This window comes from Magnolia sinica, chromosome 8, assembly GCF_029962835.1.
Source record: "Magnolia sinica isolate HGM2019 chromosome 8, MsV1, whole genome shotgun sequence".
NCBI classification, from domain to species: Eukaryota; Viridiplantae; Streptophyta; class Magnoliopsida; order Magnoliales; family Magnoliaceae; genus Magnolia; species Magnolia sinica.
The window spans coordinates 90,217,244-90,238,687 of NC_080580.1; the positions used below are offsets into that span (position 1 = coordinate 90,217,244).

At 40.9% G+C, this 21,444-nt stretch overlaps 1 protein-coding gene across 1 annotated transcript; it reads left to right on the forward strand.

Moving 5' to 3' along the window:
* Positions 1 to 3,049: 3,049 nt before the first annotated feature.
* On the forward strand, positions 3,050 to 19,969 carry LOC131253666 (histone acetyltransferase TAP1). Its single transcript, XM_058254767.1, has 8 exons — positions 3,050 to 3,522; positions 5,405 to 5,490; positions 7,362 to 7,422; positions 13,565 to 13,751; positions 16,171 to 16,270; positions 16,434 to 16,534; positions 18,164 to 18,257; positions 19,689 to 19,969. Exons 1-8 carry the CDS (start codon positions 3,491 to 3,493, stop codon positions 19,766 to 19,768), a joined length of 741 nt encoding a protein of 246 aa, XP_058110750.1. The 5' UTR covers positions 3,050 to 3,490; the 3' UTR covers positions 19,769 to 19,969.
* Positions 19,970 to 21,444: the final 1,475 nt, after the last annotated feature.

A 21,444-nucleotide genomic window follows, 5' to 3' on the forward strand; every position in this document is an offset into this window, starting at 1 on the left:
TGCAGGAACTCCTGTAACTGGTGTTGCCGGATGCGTATCCCACCAAGGTGTGCCACACACCACCGAACTCGGTGTGTTGGCGTGAGTAAGCTCTGTGGAACCCACCTCAATATACGTGTTATATTCAAACCGTCTATTCATATGGAGAGATCATTTTAGGGGATGAAGCAAACAATAAGGCAGATCCAAAGATCAAGTGGACCACACCACAGAAAAAAGTGGGAGATTGAATGATTACCATTGAAAACTTCGTGGGGTCAAAGAAGTTTTGGATCAGGATGATATTTGCTTTTTTCCCTTCATACAGATCTTTGTGACCTGATGAACAGGTTGGACGGCAAATAAACATCATTGTGGGCCCTACTAAGGTTTCAACGGTGGGAAACATTGTCCCACAACTTTCTGTGGTGTGGTCCACTTGAGACTTCTTTCTGCCTCATTTTTTGTTTCATGACCTAAAATGATCTCAAAAAATGGATACAGGCCGTGGATATGACACATATATCACGGTGGGATCTACCTAACTTGGTGATGTCAACACACCACTGAGGTCGGTGGTCCGTATCCCATAACGCAATACCTCATCCCCTCTAACATGCTAATGAGATCACATGCCGCATGGATGAAAAGTGAAAACACAACTATCAGGTTGATCCAATGGCTCCCAATAGCAAGAGACATGTGATATGGTTACTACTCATTTATATAATTTATGATACATGCCCATGCATGCTATTCTTCTGAGAATGAAATGTTATTTACACACACACTATATATATATATATATATATATATATATATATTGTCAAAATACTACTCTATGCACACATGCCCATGTAGCACATGTGTGTAAGATTAGATAAGTTTAACAATTGGGGAATTGGGGTGGTTTGTTGTGAACATGGCCTGGTCCAGTGACATGACATTCTAATCACAGAAAAAAGTGGATATTTGAAAAAGTGATGAATGGTCCATATTGAATGTACATGTGTTGTTGCGAGGATTAACTAACCCTGATCTCATGCATGTGCATAGTTGGCATGTGTGCTATGAAGGAAACCTTTGAAATTAAGATTTTGCATTCAACCTTATGGGGCATTTCTTATCAAATTTCATTTTCCAAGTGCACATTTCATATGATTTGGTTAATTATTTAATTTCTCACAAGCATAACAGTAACAACTATGTTTCGTGATACAGTGAATTTTTTTCTCTCAAGCATGATATTAATGGACTAATTGATGTTGCGGCCCTTCATAGAATGGAAAATTGGTAGAATAGGATTCACGTAGCCAACCCCAATTAATTAGAATAAGACTTAAATGATGATGATGATGAAGCATGACAACAATAACATCAATAACCATAACGGCAAACAAGTTCACACGTGTTTGGAAGCTTAAGCCAAGCTACATGTTTTAGATTGTATGGCCTAATAATCAAGCCATTTCACTCTTGGGTTGGATCACAGCCTACCATATTCTGGTTCCTCCGGCAATGCAAAATTCAGTCCCTCCTCTATCACAAATGTGTTGTAATTGATTTATGACCCAAATCACATACTGATCTAACATGTTGGCTCATGTTTCATGCTAATTGCATGTCCATTCATGCAATATCATAACCAACCTAACTAATGAAATTTGTGTGATATCACAACTTATATATATGTGAGAGGTGAGTTCACATAGTAATTCATTTCGGAGTTATTTATATTTTTAAAAAAATGTCAAATTTAGATGATTTAAGCTATATGTTAATATTATGCTACTAACTGATACAATTTTAATTAGTATTATCCAAATATTTTGTTTAGCTAAATTAAGACATTGGAGTGAACTAAAAAAGTCTCGTGTGATAAAAGAATTAAGGTCATCCTAGTGGAAGTATAGATAATCTCCTTTTCGTCAGCCCCGTGTCATCCGGGGATGGGATTGTGACACGTGGCTGCTCTAGCTCTAGACTGGGACACGTGGCTGCTTTGGGATCGGAACAAGTGGCTGTTCTAGCTGTGGGATCAGGACCTATGGCTGCTCTGGGATCGAGATACGTGGTGTACGGGGTCGTCACCGAAAATTGAAATGCGGCAGCGGTCGTGCAGGAGCCCTGGCTTTCCTTCATGTCATGTTCCTACGATATAACCCAACACACGAACGAACAGTAAAACTCCAACGAGAGCAAATGATATTGAAAGTTTTTTACTGTTCCTTGCTTCTAAGATGGTAGAGCTCACGCCCGGCGGCAACGGCTACCTGTCCATGTTCCAAAACGACCTCGGACACTGAGGGTATTGCTGATCGAGCATCCGGTCCCCCACCGGTCTTAATGATCAAGCAGCCCGTCCCTCACCAGTCTTGATGATAGATCAGCCCGTCCACCCACACCAGCTCCCCGCACAGCAGCTACACCAGTTAGAAGAGGAGGAGAGGATTGAGCAGCCCGTCATATGGTTGATTACTAATGTTTCCTGTATTATGGTCCACATGAGATTTGGATCTATTTCAGTTTTTGCTTCATTTTTTAATCCGTCCTAAAGTGAGCTTTCAATCCGGATGAATGGCATGGATGTAGTCACATACATCAAAGTGGGCCCCACAGTCAGGGGTCCCACCCAGCTCGGTGGATCCAGGGTCTCACCTAATCAGCTCACTAAATTTTGAATTATGGGCGTTCAGTCCCTCTTCTTCTTGAAATTTTGTCTACCTGAGTCCTAGATCTAGTTCATGTTTGTGATCTCATTTTAAGATGACCTGGAGAAACCGATGGATGGATCTGATTTTATACGGACATCTCTGTGGGACTGAGAGGGCTCTGTGTTGCAGGAACTCCCAGTAACAGGTGTTGCCGGATACTTGCGTCTCCCACCAACGTGGTGTGCCACACACCACCGACCTCGGTGTGTTGACGTGACCAAGCTGTGGGCCTCACCTCTATACATGTGTTATGTTCAAACCGTCCATTCATACTGAGACATGATTTTGGGCATGAAGTGGGAAATTTAATGGTTACCATTGAAAACTTCGTGGGGTCGAAGAAGTTTTGGATTAGGATGATATTTGCTATTTTCCCTTCATACAGATCTTTGTGACCTGATGAACAGGTTGGATGGCAAATAAACATCATGATGGGCCCTATTAAGGTTTCAACAGTGGTAAATATTGTCGCACTGCTTCATGTGGTGTGGTCCACTTGAGATCGGATCTGACTCATTTTTTGTTCCACGACCTAAAATGATCTCAAAAAATGGATAGACGGTGCGGATATGACACGTATATCATGATGGGATCCACACAACTTGGTGACGTCAACACACTACGGAGGTCGGTGGTGTGTAACACCACGCAATACCTCATCCCCTCTATCCACACTGCGCACCGTGCGCATCATTGACAAGGTCTTATCTGCCCGTCCCGTTTATTCCTAAACGCACGAAAAAAACAGGAGTGGAGACTGAGGTTTTTGCTGCTGGTGCTCCTCTCTAGGCGAAGAAATGCTAACCTACGCCTCCATCCCTCCTTCGGTGTAAGAACTTACACTCGTTTACTGTTGCAAAATCCGGGGTTAATTCGTAAATTATGTTAAAATACAGTACTTAAATTGTAAATTTTGTACTTTATTTTTCGAAATAGCCCCTTCACAAGATTAGGCGGTAATTACTGACATTTTTCAGTTTCTGTAATCTGGTTTTTTGTAAATTTCATTAAAAAGCTGGGCTTTTTGTTGCAGAGTGGAGAACTGAATTATTATTATTATTATTATTTTGCTGTAGAGGAATAATCGCTGGGTCCTGAGCCTCAACAAATAGATATTTTGGTGAGGCGCAGGATTCCGTGCATGTGGGACCCATGGTATGTTGATCCGGACCGCTGATATGATGGGGCCCACTGTGGATGGAGGATGCCCCACAGATCTTGAAAATTGCTTTGGGTCGGTTCTTGAATGTCCACCATCACTTGCTAATGGTTTCTATTTAAATGATTGAATTGGATTTTCTGCACCGTTTTAAATGAAGTTGACTTGTCCACTGTACATGTTTTGTGGATTTATGCCAATCCAAGCCGTTCATATCATTGGTCCTAGTGCCGATTGGGAGTAGGTCAAAGATCGGGCTGATCAGATGACCCTAAACATCTGACCTTTGATTTGGCTCACAGACACCCTTTAACCGTCAATTCAATGTCCGCCAATTGGATGATTAGGATCACTCAGTTTTGGTTTTTGGGCCATGAATGACCATCCAGAATATGGCCATAATGGGCCACCTTTTCAATTGTCAATTAAATGTCTACCAGTTGCATGGTTAGGATTGCTTGATTTTGTGCTTTTGGGGGTTGTGCCCATATGACCTTAACCATTTGATTTTGGCCATGAGATTCAGTCCCCTGAACTCCTTCCTAAGTGCCAATTTGATGTCCACCAATTGGATGTTTAGGATGGCTCGATCGTGTGATTTTTGGGCTATGAATGATCATCCATAATAAAGCCATGGTGGGCCGTGCTTTTAACTGTCAATTCAATGTCCACCAGTTCGATGATTAGGATCACTTGATCATGTGTTTTTGGGGCTATGCTTACCGCAACAGGCCATGATTTGGCATATACATGTGCCATGTTACGGTTGATAACCCCACCATCTAACATGGCTTCTCAAGGAAAACACTAGTATGGATGAATATGCTTTTGCCTTTTAAGTTTTGATGAAGAAAACGATATTTGCTAGGTAGCTAGGTTTGCCCCTTATGGCCCAACAATGTGGAGTGATGCAGGACAATTAACCACTTGCTCTAAAAGCTCGAACTGATAGAGCATGGTGAATCAATCCCTTTATTTCATAGCCCAGGCCCCACATCTCATGGGACCTCCAGCTTTGATGCCACTTTGATGCAGCAGGATAATTAACCACCTGCTCTAAAAGCTCGAACTGATAGAGCATGGTGAATCAATCCCTTTATCTAATAGCCTAGGCCCTACATCTCATGGGTTAAGTCCTCGTCCGAACCTCCCTCGTGGGCCCCACATCACATGGGTTCCGCCTCACATGAGCCACCCGCCTTACACGGGCCGCCCACCCCGAGCGTGCCCTTGCATCTCACAGGCTATCGTACTCGAGCCTGGTGTGAAAATGCCTCTGCATTATGGAGTTTGACCGTTCAACCAGTGGGTCCCACTGATGATACACATGTGGCAAACTAGACCATTGTTTCTGACTTACCCTTATATGGAAGTTGGGGATCTCCCGTAGCAATGAGATTTTTGTGACATAGGCCATTCAAGGTGGAACCTTCTCGATGAACTAAATGGACCACCACACCATGGATCACCAAATGGGTCTATTTCATTTGCAATTATTCACTAAGCTTCATTTAGCATTTCAACGAGACTTATAAAATTGTATCCACTGCAGATGCCGTCGGCATTTTCTTGCATGTCATCTACAAGTGTTGGATCGGATCTTGATTTGTTCTAATCCGTACTCTATGCTGATGCCAGGTTAGCTCTCTTCTTGTGTTCTCAATTTCTGGGGAAATGCAACTGAACAATTCAGTTAGCCTTCTCATATTGCCTTTTGTGAATAACAATTATTAAATGAATCCTCTCATTGTATTCCATAATCTCTGCAAACAATCTCACAGAACAACAAGAGAAAAGAGGTTGAAAATTCGACAAGCATAAAGCATAAATAACTCAAATGATACAACCCCATAGATTTATTTTTTTTCTTGAGAGATGCCCCCATGGAAAATCATGACACAATGGTATTAAGAGGGGAGAAAAGGAAAACGAAATGATAAAAGAAAAGGAGGAAGGAGTTGATCTCTTTAGATGAGAGATCCTCCACCCGACACAAAATATTATTTTCATTCCCCCCCTCTCTATACATTGCAACTTTTAAAAGAAATAAGCCTCTAACAATAAAAGGAAATCCTAGAAATCTTTCCAACCTATGTAATTTACTGTATTTAGATGGAACCAATTGCTCATGTTCCTTGTTCTTGTACCCTTCCAATACTTTCGATCCAGCTTTGCAGCATTCTTTTGGGGTGAATCTTTCATCGCAATTATGGTCTGCTCCCCTTTTTCGTCTCTATATCGTCTTGTTGGCTGTTAGTTTCTTCATTATAGAGTATCTCCTTGGCTCCGGATCCTGTAGGAGGAATGGTCCATTAAGAAGTAGTGCTTTCATTTGTCAATTGGATAAAGTTCTCATTCTCTTCTGGTAATCTCGAAAGCTTGCTTAAGTGAGACAAGTTTGAGTTGTACTCCTCTACTAAACAATCCTTCCATCCCATATCAAAGAACTCTACTAAGAACAATCCTCTTGGGCTTTTGTTTGTGTTGTGAATGGCTCCTCAAATTGGGTACTGTTGGCCAACCCTTTTGGGTTTTGATTTGGGGCTGTTTCATTAACTATGCATCTTCATTTGCTTCCAGAATCTAGATGGTGGAAGCATTTGTCTTTTATTTATATATCATTATCGAGTTTGAATTGCAAACTACAGTTGGGGCTTTGGGATTTCGAACCTACAACTTAGCGGCAATACAAAATTGACAGGTGGCTCTCATACACGTCAATCTTGACTTTCCAAATCGTAAAGCCCATGCGAATGGATCATATCTCGAAATCAAACTTATTGGACAGTCCTAACCATCCAAGTGGTGTCCATCAAATGGAAATTAAAAAGAAAATGATGTGCTAATGTGAGATGGTTAAAATAATTTCTTGAAGGTTTTTGGTTGTTACCCTTAAAATAGTGTGATTGCGATAATGTGCTCCATCCACAATGGGGCCATTGATTGGTCATCACCACTCAATAAACAGTGGAAAACTTACAGTAATTCAGCTCATAAGATTTATGAGGCAGTGGAACTACCATGATTCCATGGCTGATAATTTACATGCTCTAATTTCTAATAACTTTACAAAATAGTGAGTATATACTCCATCTTAAAACTGGTAATCATATAAAGAAAAATAAAAACGGAATGGCATGACGTAGGTTAGAGGGGGAAGTTAGAAGGGGGAGTAGTACATTTTCACTTTTGAATTCTATTATCTGTCTCAGGATAGAATGTGGTTTGAAAGCTTCCCTTTTTTGTGAGGGTAGTTCATTCTCACTTTGAATTCTATGATGTCTCGGGATATAATGTAGTTTGAAAGCTTTCCCTTTTCTGTGAGAATATTCAACAAGTTATCTTCCTACCCTTTCCCTCCAATCCATATTATATCATGATATGCTTCCGAGTAAGCTGACATGCATCTATGCTTTTGATATTTGAATTCTTACTTTGTCATGGACGTACTGAGCTAGAACGCATGTAGATGTGTTGTTAACAATGTCATTCTGAATTTTATCTCGCAGCAAGAAGAAAGCCAAAGGTTTGTCCACTGAAGGCTAGCTTATGGGATTCCATTAGATCTGGGTAATTTTAGATGAATGCTGATCTAAGAGAAATTGAACATGTATATTGTAGATTTACTTAAATTGTTGCACTATGTGGTTCACAACCTTGTTATGTTCCAAAATGAATGAAAGATGTTGCTGGTAGCAGTTTCCTGTATGTAAATCAGTTTTGAGTCTCAGGTTTTTCTTGCCATTTTTATGGATATCTGGTCATGCACTTTTACGTATGTATCTTTCATCTAATCTCTTATTGGAGAAGAGGAATGCCTATTATGATGCATCCGCTTCATGGAATTCCATTCCACTTTTGTACGATGATCAAGACCATTGATTTAGTGGGTCACCACGTGGGTGGACTGGTTGGGTAGCTTCTGATCGGTGGCCTGAAAAGATGGTTAAACTAAAAAAATTTTGCATGATTGTCCACAATTAGGAGAAAACTCACAACAATTGGAGTTGTCCTGTCATGAAGATCTTTTTGGCCTAGCCCATCCATGTGGTGGCCCACCTAACTGAGATTACTGATTAACATACATGTTTGCCACATGTAAGGTGTGGAGGACACTTCTATGAAGCATGCATCATAGCATTTCTTTGACTGCATTTCTTACTGGAAAAAGCTCCAACCATACTCAGTCGAATAATTTTTGGGGAGGAAAGATGTCCAGGTTCTGATGGACATTCTACATTCTATGGGGACCATAGGGAGGCCTGCTGCATATGGTTGTATGGGAAGTGAAAGGGATGAAATGTGTTTTCGTTGAGAAAAGGAGATTTGACCGATTGTGTGTTTTCGAAGAGTTCCAATCATGGCATGTTAAAACAAGTAGTCCTGAAATGTCTTTGTTTTACAAGTGAAGGGAGGTCCATTCTGAAATCCTGGTGCCAAGGTCAAAATGATTAATGCACATAAAAAAGCTAGCGAGAGTGAGATATGATTGGGATCTTCCTATGCACGTCTCACTTCTGATTCGGGATAGAAAAAACAGGAAAGTGGAATCCCCCTTAGCTCGGATTAGGTTGTACATGCTGCCCCAAGCACAAATCATTCATACTTCTTGTAGGTTCAAGAATTACCTGAAGGGTATCGATAATCTCTCTCTTTAGTTTTATTCTAAGATTTAACCTTGTTTGCATTAAGTATTTAGTTAGAGGTTTTATTGGAAGCTTAAGACCTAAAACTTCTTGAACATTTGGGATTTATCTATTTATTTAATGGGTATAAAAATCAACGGTAACGCCAGCCATGCCATATTCAGGTTTGATCTTATAATTTTGTACCCAGCTTCAGTGATTGATTGGTCCTTGCACAGTTCTTTTGTCGTCTCTTAAGTAAATTAATTTTCACTATAAAAAGAGTACTTTGCCATCAGTATTCTTGCATCGTGCTTTCGTAAAATGATTCATTGAAAGGAAATATATCCACAATATCCTCAAGTTGTAATTTGTACGAATTGTGCCCATGGTTAGGTAATCCAGGTTGTTGATCTGATGGGCCCTGCAACAACAGATTATGCCATCTTGTCGAGTCAATTCTAAGGCTTCAAACGGAAATGCTGTGTGAAAGGCGATGTGATGAAGTTTATGGTGGATTTTGTCAAGAGGGGAAGGCTAATGGCAGAGCTTGGGGCATCTTTTATTGCATTAATTCCCATGGTGGTGGGAGTGGAGAGTTTAAAGGATTTTAGCCCGAAAAGTCTGATAGGGGTTCTTTACAAAATTCTGGCCAAAACCCTAACAACTAGGTTTAGTGTAGTTCTAGCAAGATTCGATTCATCTCCAAAAGTCAAAGTGCATTTATAATTGGAAGACACATTTTGGTAGTGCCTTAATTGCGCATGAGTGTATCAATTCCAGATATAAGGAAGGCTTGAAAAGTATTATCGACAAGTTGGACTTAGAAAATGTATATGACCATGTGGATTGGAACTTTCTTGATTACATGCTAAGGAGGCTAGAGTGAGGCGTGAAATGAAGATGATGGATGAAGGAGTGCATTTGGCTAGGTTCTTGGTTCTAGTCAACGGATCACCCCAAGTGTATTTTTTTTTTTTCCATAAGTTCGAGAGACATTTATTAAGGCTATCCGCTTTCTCCCTTTCTATTCATAGTGGCGGCGAAAGCCTTGAGCAAAATGCTGGAAAAAAGGTAGAAATGAGTTTAGGGTGGAAAGGACCAACTCCCTAATATCCTGACTTCAATTTGCTAACGATACTATCTTATTCTGCAAGGTGGACACATAAATGGTGGATAAGTTGAGAACGATCATTAGATGCTTTGAAGTGGTCTCCTAAAGTGTTTATTAGGGATCGCCCAAAGTGAACCGCTGAGAACGATCAACGGATCATCCGAAGTGTTTTTCCCCCCATAAGTTTGAGAGACATTTATTAGGGCCATCCGCTTTCTCCCTTTCTATTTGTAGTGGCGGTGAAATCCTTGAGCAAAATGCTAGAAAAAAGGTAGAAGATTACGAGTTTAGGGTGGAAAGGACTAGCTCCCTAATACCCTGACTTTAGTTTGCTAATAATACTATCTTATTCTGCAAGGTCGACGCAAGAATGTGGATAAGTTGAGAACGATCATTAGATGCTTTGAAGTGGTCTCCTCACGGTAAACTTAGCCAAGAGCGAGATACTAAGAGTTCGGATGTCAAAGGAGGAGGCAAATCGGATGGTTGAATTAGTTGGGTGTAGAGCGAGCTCTTTCCCTTTCACTCACCTTGGTCTCCCAATATGCATCAATAAACCAGTAAAGCATCTGTGGAGCAAAGTAGTAAGAGAGGTTTGAAAGAAAGCTTTCAAGTTGGAAAAGTCAGTATCTTGTGTTGGGTGGCTGGCTAACTCTCAGTAAAGTAGCGCCATTGAATACGCCTTTGTATTTTATGCCCCTGTTCAAGTGCCCAAAATCGGTTTTGGTCAGGATAGATAGGTTAAGGCGTGATTTTCTCCGGCAAGGGCCGAATGATAAGAACAAATTCCATCGCTTTGGGCTGGGGTTGTGCCGCTCCAGAATTGCCTTCAAAGCTTTTTCTCGTCTGTGGAGGATAGTGATAAGATAATATGGTTAAAAGACAAGTCGGGTCGGGTCTTGTTTTGTTCCTTGTACACAATGCTTTGCTCCTCTTGAGGGGGAGGAGGGAAGATGCTTACGTCATTCGTGTGGCACTATGGCGCCCCTTTGAAAGTCGCAAAAATTGCTTGGTTGCTGAAAGAAAGAGTGTTAACTATTGACAACCTCTGGAAAAGGTCAATGGTGATGACCAATGTTTCTGTGATGTGCATGGGGAATGGCAAATTGGTTGATCATCTGTTTATTCACTGTCAGTTTACCGACAAGGTTTGGGTCAGTCTTTTTAAGATTTTCAACATGCCGTGGGTGATGCTGGTGTTAGTGGGTGATTTGCTTTGGGCCTGGCATGGTGTTAGGTTTGGAAGAAAGAAGTGTTTAGAGGTTGTTCTTGTTGGCTACTCTTGGAGCAATTTGGGGGAAAGGAACAGGACATGTTTTTGTAATATTAGTCATTTGGAGATGGAGGTTTTCAATAAGGTGAAGCTGTATGGTATGAAATGGGCCTTGTGCATAATATCCCTTTAGGGATTCAATTTTCCTTTTTTTTAATTGGTGCCTTGTCGGCGACTTTTTTTTAAGAAATCGTCTCCTTTCAAAAATTTAAAAATAAAATAAAATAAAAATTGCAACCTCTAGAATCAAAGGGGAAAGGCCAAAATTGACTTGCTAGGATCTCTGAGCGTATTAGATTCTTGGGATGGGGTCTATCCATGGTGTCGCCCCTAAGATCGATGATATGGAGTCTGAACACTGAACCATGGAGCCCACTTAAGCTTATAATTCCTATTCGCCAAGTTCATACTCAACTTTACTGGGTAACTACAGAAGGCGTCCATTTCATTGCTCATGAAGCATGATGAACATCATTGTTGCTAGTAGACATTCACTCATGATGATGTACTCTTAGGACCACTCCTACATGCTAATAATTGCTTGTCCATAGGCCCAACAAACTAATTGAACCTTTCTCCTTTGCGCCTGTATTCCAAGTTCCAACTGTGCCAGCTATTCATGTGCATTTCCATCACAGAAGCATGCATACACAAAAGCAATCCATGAAAGCCCGTGTCATGTCTTTACAAACCATCTGAGTTGCCATTAGCTCCTCCTTGTATGCAACCATGCGTTGTGTTCATAGTGCACTAGATGGTCATGCATGTCTTGGGAGGAATTATAGTGCATTGAGCATTTGCAATCATTCAACTCTCTGAGGACATGAGATGTCTCTGATGGGTGTCATCGTGGATGGGTTATGCTCCAAAAAGTCTCTAAGATTTTAATATCCTAACTGTTCTACCATCGGCCTATTTTCTATTAAAGCAATGCCAATTTTTTTTTCTCTCTTTGCCTTAGCCATCTATTTGTAGGAAATTTGCATTGGCCATCCATTTGTGAGGACCACTAGTGGAGAGACAAGGGAGTTCCCAATTACTATAGCCTTGCACTAGCGGTCAGCATTGAGCCTGTACTGTTTGCATTGTTTATGGATGAGTTAACCAAGATTTGCAAGAAGAGATCCCGTGGCATATGTTTTTTGTGAATGACATAATTTTGATTGAAAAGGTAAGGGAGGGTGTAAACACAGTTAGATTTTTGGAGGGGTGCTTTAGAATCTAAAGGTTTAAATTTGTCGGACTTAAAACAGAGCATATGGAGTGCAATATTTTAGTAACAATAGGAGTGAAAATGGAGAATTAGTTAAGATTAAGGAGTTTCCCAAAATGACCACTTTCGATAACTTAGGTCAATAATTCATTGGAGTGGAGAGAATGAGAAGACTGTTGCCCACAGAATTCAAGCTGGTTGGAAAAAATGGAGATATACCTCTGGAGTTTTATGTAATCATCATGTACCATTTGAGCTAGTAGGGAAAATTTATAGGATAGCTATAAGACCAGCCATCCTTTATGGGACAGAGTGTTGGGCAGTTAAGGTGCAATATGTTCATATGATGAGTGTAGCTCAAATGAGGCCGTTGAAATAGATGAGTGGCAAGACGAGGAAGGATAGAATCAGAAACTAATGCATACAAGGGATCTTAGGAGCAACACCAATAGGTAATAAGATTAGGGAAAGTAGACTTAGATGGTTTGGTAATATGCAACAGAGGCCAAGAACTGCACCGGTTAGGAGTGAGTTGGTACTAGTTGAAGGCTGTAAAAGGGCAAAGGGAAGGCCTAAAAGGACATGGATGGAAGTAGTAAGAAAATACTTGATGACCTGTTGTCTAATTGAGGCCTGGATAGAGTGAAATGGTGGAGCAGGATTCATGTAGCTGGCCCCAATTAATTGGGATAACTTAGATGATGATAAGCCATCGATTTGTAGGACACTGATAATAGGAATGGATTTCCCAATGTTGGAGATTTTTGAGGAATCTACCATCCCTGATTAGTGGTCTAGACAATGTATCATGGGCCTCGCATGTATTGAATTCTGTGCCTTAGAAAACTGAATGTTTAAGGCTCCATACCTTATAATTGATCCTCAATTCGAGTTTGCATGATTCTTCTACTCAGGCTTCCACACAGGCTTTTGGGTCTTGAAAGTTCAGGTTTTGCAAATCATAAATAGCACAATATTAGCTTTTTTGTGCCATTCCCACTCCTGCAACTGCTCATGCTTCCTACAGCTAGTATCAAAGTCCAATCTGGTAGTTGCACATGCTTAACATCTAAGATTCCTAGGATGAATATTGATTTCTTTTATCATCATCATCATCCATGTATCCATCCTGTTGATGCTTTGCGGTGGCTGCATGTAGGATGTGTATTTTTGAATTGAACTGCAACAATTAGTCTAATAAAGTGCAAATAACCAAATCACACCTTGATACTCATATTAACATACTGGACTCCAAATTGCAATTGTGTTTTGACTTTTAAAATAAAAGCAATATGAAGAATGCAACTGCAATTTGAGGGCTACATTGTCATTATCAATACAAGAAACATCACCAAATGCATTTGTCATTTCCTCTTGATTAAATTGAATATTCGCAATTTGACTCATTTGTGCATCCAAAATTCCAAATGCAGCCTCACATGTCATATTTCAGCTTTCTTCTATGCCTAATTTTCTTGCTGGTGCAGCTTTTTGAAGAACAACAACACGACACAAGTAATTGAACCGCCCGAGACACTCCCAGAGGACGAAGAACCTTTTCCTCAGGAGATCGTACTTGTTGAGAAGACCCATCCAGATGGAACAATAGAACAGATAATCTTTTCTTCAGGTGGAGATGTTGATGTGTATGATCTCGAAGCTTTATGTGATAAGGTGAGAACTTATGCTCAATGAATTAAAAGAATCTATTATTTTAGTTAGACAATTCCCATAACACAGGAAATTCCCATATGCATAGGCATGATAAAGAAAAGTTATATTTACATTTACACCCATGGTTCTGATAGAGACATCCATTTCCTTTGCTTCTTTCAACTTTTCTGGTTTTGCAAAAATGCAAATAAGTTTTAAAAAATTAAAAAAGATGAAGGAAAGGGGAAAATACATAATAAAAATAGAGGTGTGAAAAAACAAGAACAACGAAAGAGGAATGTGCATAATAAAAATAAAGGGTGCAAATATCAATTCCTTGAAATACTTCATTAATTAATTCGGGGCTGCTATTTTTTATTTTCCACCCATCTTGAATCAAATTATTGAACAGAGAGGGGAATACATTAGACCTGATGCGCCTCCATAAGAAAAGGCTGAGCCCCCAATACAAAAAAATAGGATAGCTCTATGCCTTGATGAATCTAGTGTTTTGGTTGAATATTCAACCGTTCAATGACTAATTAACGGGGGTGATAATTCAAAATGATGAAGATTCAGACCTTCGTTATTGTGGTCTTTTCCTTTTCCATCAGCAAAAACAAGTCAGATGAAGCTGAGGCTAATGCTCTTCTGGTTAGGCTGAAGATTTTCTATTCTAAGATTTCTGGTGTTGTTAGGGTGACTCTTCTAACACATTTTCATGGGCATAAAGAAAGAAATCTGGTATTTCAAGGCCTTTGGGGAATTATGGATGAATCTTGGATGTTTTAGCTACTTCCAGGCTGTCGAATGCGGGTTGTTCCCGATTGCATTGGATAGGATGGCCTTATCTGTTCCATTTTGAGTTGTAGATGAATGGGAACAGATTGAAAAAACATGCCTTTTAATGTCTCTCCACTTCCACGTGGGACACTTGGGGAAACTGAACGCCTGATTTTGTTGAATCAAATCTGTCTGGATATGAAATGAGAAAAAGTACGGTTCATTCCCCTTCCGAAAACGCCCTTGGATGGTCCATAATCGCATCCCTTGCAAAACTAATGAGTTGGTGGATGGTCTAGCTAGGGATTTCTTAGATTGACACTTTGTATGGGGCAATCTCTGCCTCTTGCTCTTTTTTTTTGGAAAGATGAGAATTTTATTGATCAACAACAAAAGCAAAAGAAACACTACCTAACCAAACAGGAAAAGAAAACCAAAAGCCAAAAGGGAAACAGGGAAAACCCCCCAAAAAAAGAGACAAAACCAGGGAGGGTCTCTAAACATGACCAAAACCCTCGAGAACAACCCCGCCATTGAAACACCACGATTGTGAAAGCAATGGTTATTTCTTACAGCCCAAAGAACAACCATTATGATAATTCTCCACTTCTTTTTACCCAGAGCTGCTCCGGGATCCTCGTGCAGAACATGTCGTCCATAGATTTCGGAAAATGCAAGAGATCCCTGCCAACCTAAGTACGCTCCACCAAATATCAAGTGAAGGGACAATGCAAGAAGAGATGATCCACAGTTTCCTCCACATTGAGGCATAGGAGGCAGACATTTGGAAGCTGCATTCCTCTTTTCCTAAGATTGTTGACTGTCAGGACCCTATTCCTTACCAGAAGCCAACCAAACGCCGCCACTTTTGGCGGCACTCTGTAAAACCGATTGGAACCACTATGACAGCAAGAGTAAGCCAGAGTTTTGTTGATCTGTGATATTCCTCTCTAGTTGGTTGCAGCCAATTAACTGCTTGATCTTGCATATCTTCTTATAGAGAAAGTATAAAAACCATAGGATTTATTTGAAACGAAGCGTGGATTCTCATAACTTCTCAAATGCATAGAACCACTGCTTTCTCTTTTTTATTTTGGAAGGTGAGATATCACAATTCCCAGTACTCTCCCTCCCTTGAGTATGTTATCATAGTGGTCCTCACAAACTATGATTGATTCAATAACTTCCCTAAGGAATGTGTAAAATTTTCTTTGCATGCCCTTAATATTTATAGCCCCAGGAGATACATGATGCTCGATCGAGAATTGGCTTGGCCGAACAAACTCCACATGTATAGCCCACCTTTTCATCCCAGCCATTCATATGGTTGGACCTGTGGGGGATGTAAGATACGCGAGAGTCTCTGCCATTAGTGGATAGTAACATCTTATAGGCCACCATTAAATGGGATTGTTGGCTGTAACTTTCATCAGACGAGTATGATCGTTATTCTTGTAGTTATTGCGGTATGGCCCATCCCATGATAGGGCCTGCCATGTCAGTGGCTCATGTTGCAGAGATGACAGTCCCACCTATACCATTGATGGGTTGAATAAAAAATTACAAGCATCATTAAATATCTTGATTATTAATACGATTTGTTAATGTCATGCAACCATAATCATTGATTAACATTACTAACTCATGGATTGAATAGGTGGGCTGGCCTAGGAGGCCACTAACAAAACTAGCTGCGGCTTTGAAGAATAGTTACATGGTTGCTACCCTACATTCTATCAGGAAATCTCCAGATACAGGTACCTATGTCAGTCAAGATTACTGCAGTATTATCAGCTACTTTTGGTTAGATTTGAGCTGATATTTCATGCTTATTTATACTTCCAATACAATTTGCAGCCGAAATCTATTTTAATAAAAAATGATGAACATCTTAGTGTACTTGGAGAAGTTATGTGACAGAGCGGAATGACCAAAAGCAGCTCATTGGCATGGCTCGTGCTACTTCGGATCATGCGTTCAATGCCACGATTTGGGATGTTCTTGTTGATCCATCCTATCAGGTATGACTGGAAAAAAACAAAGAGAGAAGAAAAGAAAAACAATTGAATTCCATGGAAATCTAACTTATTTCATCTTTTGGGTTGAAAGTTATTTGAGAAATGCTCCAATTCTCTGAGAGCACTATGAGTTATAGGGCTCGTGGTTGTGTATGGTAACTTGGACAGTCCAATAGATCCATCTAAACTGTCCCGTAAGTCTAGAACACATTCAAGGACTACCATGCAAAAATAAGACTTATCGGATGATCAAATCCATCCTAGATATGGCCTTTTTTTTTTGTGGCCATCATTTTGTCCAACCATGGATGGGATGGTTAGGATTGCCTAACAGGAGAATATTTGAAATAAGAAGTAATCCATGATGGGAGCTATCAAATAAATGGATCAACTTGTTGGTGAGACCTATTTTTGTACAATGATCGAGACCGTCCATATTAGAGTCCATTCATCAGATAGTTGAGATCATCAGATTGGTGTGATATTTGCATGGTAGCCCATGCAATGCGTGCTAGACCTAATGGATATTCTAGATCAATCGACTGGACTGTTCAAGTGACCCAATTCAACTAGTACTATAACTCAGTGCTTTGAGAGCACTGGAGCATCTCTCAAGTCAGTTACCTAACCACCCCATGATTTATTTTATTTGATAAGGGCAATTTGGGGTACATGAAGGATGTGTTAGCATCACACATGAACATGAAATGTTTAATACCTTGACATACTCGACACCCATGCACGTTCTTGAACTTGCATGAAACGTGAGAGAAATTGTTATTTAAGATCCTGTTTGGATCCTTGCATTGGTTGATCTTGAATTGGCTGAATGAGGCATTTGCTTTGATTTCCCTGTTTGGATCCTCTAGAGGTTATTATTTATGAGTCCTACGACTCCCTGTCCCAATAGCAGGGATTACCGACTCCCCTGGAAAAGCGTATCCAACCCCCCTCCCCTCAGCCATTTGCTCTTAAGAAAGGTGCACTTGAGTATCCCTCTTCTTCTAAATCTGTCAACGAAACAACAGATTGATTTGAGGATATGTGACTGCCAATCCAGAATGTTAACCAAACAAATAATGTTCCAATGCAGTAGTCACCAATTCAGGATTGAGCACTCTCAAGATTCATAACTCTCCCAAGATTGGGAAGTCCCAGCATCCAAACAACCCCTGAGTTCTTTGTTCCGATAGTCTATAGTACAATGGGGCTCATGACAATGATCCAGACTGTTGATGGGCCCCTTAGTGGGTGGACCATGCCTGAAAAAGTCTCCTAGATGGACAATCCTGATTCCTGACCCACCAATCATTGGCCTGCAAATAGATGGTTAAGAAAAAATACAGTTACTAATGGGAAAAGGCCAGAGATTGGATGGCTAGGATTTGGGTCGTGGTCCATCAATGCCAGAGTCCATCAGATCAGTTTTGCCCTGACCAAGCTATGGGCTCAATTGTGCAGACTGCCAAACACTTATTTTTACACTTGTGACACATCTTAGATGTTTTTTTCCCCTTTCCCAAAAGCTCGTGAAGGGAGTTCCTTGATGCATTGGATTATTAGTATTTATACAAAATAACAGAGATTTTGAGGTTTGATGCTGTTTTGAATGATGCGTGCTTTATTTTTCAGGGTCAGGGTCTTGGAAAGGCTCTGGTCGAACAGCTAATACGTGCACTGCTGCAAAGGGATATTGGCAATATAACATTGTTTGCTGATAATCAAGGTATAGTTTCAACATAGATAGCTTCGTATAGTTTCTTTATTCTAATCAACATAGATAGCTTCATCCTCGACATCCCTTATACTCCTTTCGCATTGGTCTTTTACTTAAACAGCAGTGCTCAAAACTCAAACTAGGGTCAGACATCAATCTTTCGATATACTAGTTCAACTCGTCTAAAAGACTCACTGAGTTTAGAATCATTTGGGTGGCTTCAGGTAGCTTTTTTCAATTGGTGTTTAGAACAATTGAGTCAACTCATCTGAGTTTCGAGTTAATCAACAAGGTTTTTGTGCATTGTAGAGAAACCAGATCAGTTTTTATTTAGCTTTGCTAATCTCAAATGTATGTAGAATTCCACTAATGCACACTCCACCTATATGCCAGCATGGCAGACTGGCGAAATATGCAAGCCATCCATCAGGTGGAACTCACTGTCTAGATGTTACTGCCCAAAGATAAAAGCAGTTCAGTCTGTATGTAGGATATTTTTTCACAACTGTTCATTTGTTCAGTTAATTTTGGTCCACCCGACAAGTGGACCCACTGATTCCTGGAACAGGGAATCTACTTAGTGGTACCCTTTTGACGGATGGCTTGCACATTGCCCGTCTGCCATGCTGGCATATGTGGTTGCATGTACATTAACTGATCTGTAACACTATAAGGGCTATTTTGGGTATTTTTTCGAACTTTTTTCCCCACCTTTCAGTGTGGCCATCTACTTAGAGCTGTACATGAGTTGAGTTGAGCTTGGCCCAGCTCGGCTCGGTTCGACCAGCAGGCTACCCCAGCTTGGACTCAGCTTGGCTCGGTCAGTAGCTCAGGCCAGCTCGAGCCGAGTTCAAGCCGAGCTTGAGCTCGATCTTTTGAGCCGAGTTCAAGCCTATAAGCTGAGTTCAAGTTTAGGTTTTAGGGTTTTTAACATTATAATATATAATTTATTTAAAAATATAAATATTTACAAAATATTTATATTAAGTGAACCCGATCCGAGTTGAATCGATTAACCGAGTCAAATTCTGAGCTGAGTGGAGTCGAGCTCGGACTTGGCTTGAAATTTTTTCGAGCTCAAAAAAATCAGCTCTACTCGGCTCGAACCCAGTTTCAAGCTGAGTCGAGCTTTTCTGAGTTGAGTCGAGCGAGTTAACCGAGCTAACTCGGTTCGTGTACAACTCTACATCTACTAAACTACGTAGTTTTATTGCCCATCTAACTGCTTCTAGCATCATGGCTTATTTTTGGGGTGAGAACATGGGCACATTCAGGCCCACCTGATGGATGGCCTAGTTATTGCTCCTGTCAGCCACACTGGCAATTGTGGTGTGTCCATGAGCTGCCCTGTACAGCCGCTCAGGCGTACTTCTCTTGCTAAACTAATTTCAATTCAAAACCACCTAAAACTTGACATTTTCTTGTTTTTGCCATCTCCAGTAGTGGATTTCTATAAGAACTTGGGGTTTGAAGCTGACCCAGAAGGCATTAAGGGCATGTTCTGGTACCCAAGGTATTAGTGGCTTCTCCGAACAATGTGATTTGGATTTTAGAGGTGCGGTACATCATCTTTCATCGCAGTTGTACATGGGCGTTGCCGTTCATGGGTTTGTAATGCTATGTATGTTGCTTGTTAATCTCTGATTATTTATAATTTAAAGGTTTTAGAAGTTAGTATTGTGAATGGTTGAGTTACCGCACAATACCGACTTTGGTCCAAATGATGAGATTTTGGGGTTTTCATGGCCCACCGATGCATGCGTTAGTGTATGATATGTAGGGATGTAACTTGGGCTGGTTGGATAGGGTTGACGGTCAATCGAGCCTATACCGACCTCACCGTTACCTAACCTGAAGTCATCTTTACTCAACCCAACCCAACCTTAATGCATGTGATTATTCTGAATCCGATCTTACTGGACCTGAATTTGCTCGACCCAAATCCAACCCAATTTTAAGTTGGGTGGGCATTTTCCGACCCCAACACAACCCTGCGGCCTTGATGACCTGGCCCAATCTGACCTGAATAGCAATCTTGCCCACCAGATGGACGTTCTGGATTCACTGACCATATGATCATGCTGATGATTGCGAATCATAATTGGCAAGATGGATTCATCATGACAAACTGGAGATGCTGTTGTTGCAGGAATGTTTGTAAAACTCAAACACATGACCGATGATTAGGAACGGTAAGAGGCTGGTTCTTGGCCCAGGTCAGTGTAGCCCAAGCCCGTCTGATTACTGATGGGGCCAAAACTCGGGCATGGTCCCACCCAATTTAGTAAATAGGCCTTTGATTTGAGGCATGACCCACCTATTGGCATCATGAATGGGTCTGGTTGGCCCCTAATCAAGGTTTTAATGCTGAGACGAGTCTCATGTGACTCGTCCGAGTCCCGCTCAGTACCAGACCAATCTGACTCGCTGGGTCGCAGGGACGCGGTTTGGCTGGTGACCCTAACATCAGCCAGCTAGCTGATGTCAAAGCTCTGTGGGGCCCACTGATATATGTGTTTTATCCAGGCCGTCCATCTTTTTTCTTTTCAGCTCATTTTAGGCCGTGAGTCCAAAAATGAGGCAGATGCAAAGCTCAATTGGACCACACCATAGGAAACAGTGAGTATTGAACTCTTACCATTGAAAACTTCTCGAGGACCACAGAACTTTTAGATTAATCTGATATTTGTGTTTTCTTTTTCATCCATATCTTTGTGACCTTATGAACCGGTTGGATGACAAATAAACATCACTGTGGGCCCTAGAAAGGTTTCAATGGTGGACATCATTGGCCCCGCTGTTTCCATGGTGTGGTCCACTTGAGACTTGTATCTGACTCATTTTTGGGCTCTTGATCTAAAATAAGCTGGAAAAATGGATGGATGGCCTAGATAAAACACATACAACATGGTAGGGCCCACAGAGCTTTAACATCAGCTAGCTGGCTAGTGTTGGTGTCACCAGTCAAACCGCGTCCTAAAATCCAATCTTGGACCTCACCTATGGGCCATCATTAGAGGGCCGAGCCTAACCTGTACTGAGCCGGGACCCAGAATACAATGGCCCACCCCAGCCTCTCGTAACCGATGCCGATGATCTTAAAACGACGAAAATGTCCACTTAAGGGTTCTTTTGATTCTCCCTGCAGGAATGTTCACGTCAACAACTATTGATCAAGACCCTTGATTTTGTATCT